The 2,680-nt window shown below is 37.7% G+C and overlaps 1 protein-coding gene across 1 annotated transcript; it reads right to left on the bottom strand.

The window, feature by feature from the left end:
- Positions 1 to 553: 553 nt before the first annotated feature.
- wu:fb55g09 (coiled-coil domain-containing glutamate-rich protein 1) lies at positions 554 to 1,750 on the bottom strand. The gene has a single exon (XM_051694222.1). The coding sequence runs from the start codon at positions 1,365 to 1,367 to the stop codon at positions 738 to 740; it is 630 nt and encodes a 209-aa protein (XP_051550182.1). The 5' UTR covers positions 1,368 to 1,750; the 3' UTR covers positions 554 to 737.
- Between the last annotated feature and the right edge of the window lie 930 nt (positions 1,751 to 2,680).

The raw sequence follows: 2,680 nt of genomic DNA, 5'->3' as shown, positions 1-2,680 counted from the left end.
AATATTGTAGTGACCATATTATTATTATTATTATTATTATTATTATTATTATTATTTTTAACAGTTTGGACACAATTACCATGGTTTTACTATAGTAATATTGTAGTGACCATATTATTATTATTATTTTTTTATTTTATTTTTTTTAAACAGTTTGGACACAATTACTATGGTTTTACTATGGTAATATTGTAGTGACCATATTATTATTATTATTATTATTATTTTTTTTTTTTAACAGTTTGGACACAATTACCATGGTTTTACTATAGTAATATTGTAGTTACCATGTTTGTTTATTATTATTATTATTATTAATTATTTATTTTATGCTTTGGACACAACTATCAACGGTGTTACTATAGTAACCATAGTTGAACTATGGTGTTTGTACAAAAACCATATTAACCACAAAATTATGATTTTATTATCATAATTTTACGTCAAACGCTGTAAATAATACATCTTTGGCATGGTTCATGTTTATGGATTATGATTACCTAAAATGACTGTTAATAATGTAACATGTAATAACACAAATAGACAATGTGTCTAGAAAAGTGCTGATTTATTATGAAAAACTGTCACATAGTTATGCTCGTCACAAGAGATCAGAATATTATACAGAATAAACAAAGAAATGTCTTAACATTGCAACTGAACAGATTTTGTTCTGAAAGTCACAACCAGTTCATTATCACATTTATGATGTAAACATGTTACCTAGTGGCAGGTGTTTAAATACAAGGTGCCACTGTGTCACAAAACTGATTAAAGTCCCTTTGCATGAAATCTTCGCTTTGCATCATGTCGTCTTCGGATGGAAAATACTGCATGCTTTCTTCTTGATCGAAGTTGAAGAATGAAAATGACTGGCATGGGTTCAGCTGTCGTGCGTAAAATGTGGGCGGCAATTCCGGACTGTCCAAGAGTGCGCCTCTAGCGTTCTCGAGCACACCCAGGTACGAGTCCATGTCCACGAAATCCATTTCGCAGTCGGACCCGCTGTCAGTGCCCACCGAGTCCGATCGCATATGCATCATCTGGTATTTTTCATGCATAAGGAATTGGTTGGTGTTCCTCGGTGCCCTCATGCCAGGCGCTCGGTTGCCCTGGACGTTGACGGGACGCAACGAAACGATCGCGGTCGGCACGGGCGACAGTCTTGCGCGCTTTTTGCGCATTTCTGGACAGTGCGCTCTTCTTGCTGGCCTTCTTCCCCACTTGTGCCACCTGTGTTTGCCGCTCCCGTTGCTTCTCCTCGACTCATTCTTCCCTCTTTCCGTTTCCTTTACGGAGTGTCTGTCCCCGTAGATCTCCCAGTGGCATATCATACCCCTTCCGCACATTTTCTCAGCGTCAAGCATCAATTAGTGCGCTCTCACATAATATGGAGGTAACAAAGGATGCTTCTTCCTCGCTTAGGGATTTGGTAACTCGTGCCTCTCTGTCTCTGCACAGTGTACCCCCTCGGTCGTCTACCTTTTTACAATCTTTTCCGATTTTTTCTTGGTCACTGGCTTTCGATGGCACATAGCCTGGCGCAGTGCCCTCTTTAGAGGCAGCTTGACTCTGATGTGAGACTTCAGCTTTTTTTTTTCCCTCGAGTAACCAGTGTCTTTTTGTCTTGTTTCAAATGCTAAATTGATGTCTAAATGACTAAAGAGTGGTAAAAATTTGTTTGTAGTTTGTTTTACTTTGGTTAAGTGCCAACAAACTACGCGTTCTCTCCTTACTAACTGCCCTTCTCAAGAAGACAATTTGAAATGCGAAAATCCGTTTCTTATGAGGTTTTAAAGTGTCGGATGGCGCCAAAATGCTTCGAAGGGTTAGGGGTGGTTCATTGTTGCTTGAGGTAAAGTATTTAAAATTTGTTTAAAATAAATTCTATAAAACATTACATGTGAACTGATATTGATTTTTTTTTTTTTTCTCACACAAAAAATCATGTTTTGTTTTTTTGCGACAACGCGAATTTTTTTTCTTCTCACGAAAACTCGCCCCTCCCGAGATCACAATGGTCTGTTCCGTTTCGGGTGTCTAATTCAGATCTGATCTAGGATCAGTTGCTCTGTCCTAATCTATTTCTCTCTCATATATGGAAACGAAGCTCAGCAGATGCCAGATCAGATCACACGACAAAGAGTGTGTGGACGTGAAGTATGTGGTAAATGTGAGGATAACAAACTGAGGGGTGGTTCTCTTTCCAGTTTCATTTTTAGTCAATATGTTTGTTTCTCTGTTTAGTTTTATACATTTTGAATCGGACTCTCCGTATACCTTATTGGGATATGAAATGTGCCATACAGTAGATGTATAGAAACGCGTTTTATGCTTATTTTCCAACGATATGACTAATATTTTCCGTCAATCTGCCCGTTTAATAACAAAGATGAAGAAAAGCCACTTCCCCAAACACTAGTGGTGAATTAAAGCACTGCCTTACTGGATTAAAACCCACATCGAGTTTGACAAACCGTGTAAAAGATGGTTGCCTTCACGCGACAGACTGACGTGAATAAATAAACAAAATGAACGAGTGAATGAGTGAATAGACAGACAGACAGACAGATGATAGATAGACAGACAGTTGATAGATAGATAGATAGATAGATAGATAGAAAAAGAAAGATGATAGACAGATAGATAGAAAAAGAAAGAGACAGACAGACAATTAGAT

Source organism: Myxocyprinus asiaticus, chromosome 49 (assembly GCF_019703515.2).
Source record: "Myxocyprinus asiaticus isolate MX2 ecotype Aquarium Trade chromosome 49, UBuf_Myxa_2, whole genome shotgun sequence".
In the NCBI taxonomy this organism is placed as follows: domain Eukaryota; kingdom Metazoa; phylum Chordata; class Actinopteri; order Cypriniformes; family Catostomidae; genus Myxocyprinus; species Myxocyprinus asiaticus.
This window is presented reverse-complemented; position numbering and strand designations above follow the sequence as displayed.

Excerpts from the sequence above, each read along its gene's own strand:
- wu:fb55g09 (XM_051694222.1), bottom strand. The coding sequence starts at position 1,367 with ATGCTTGACGCTGAGAAAATGTGCGGAAGGGGTATGATATGCCACTGG.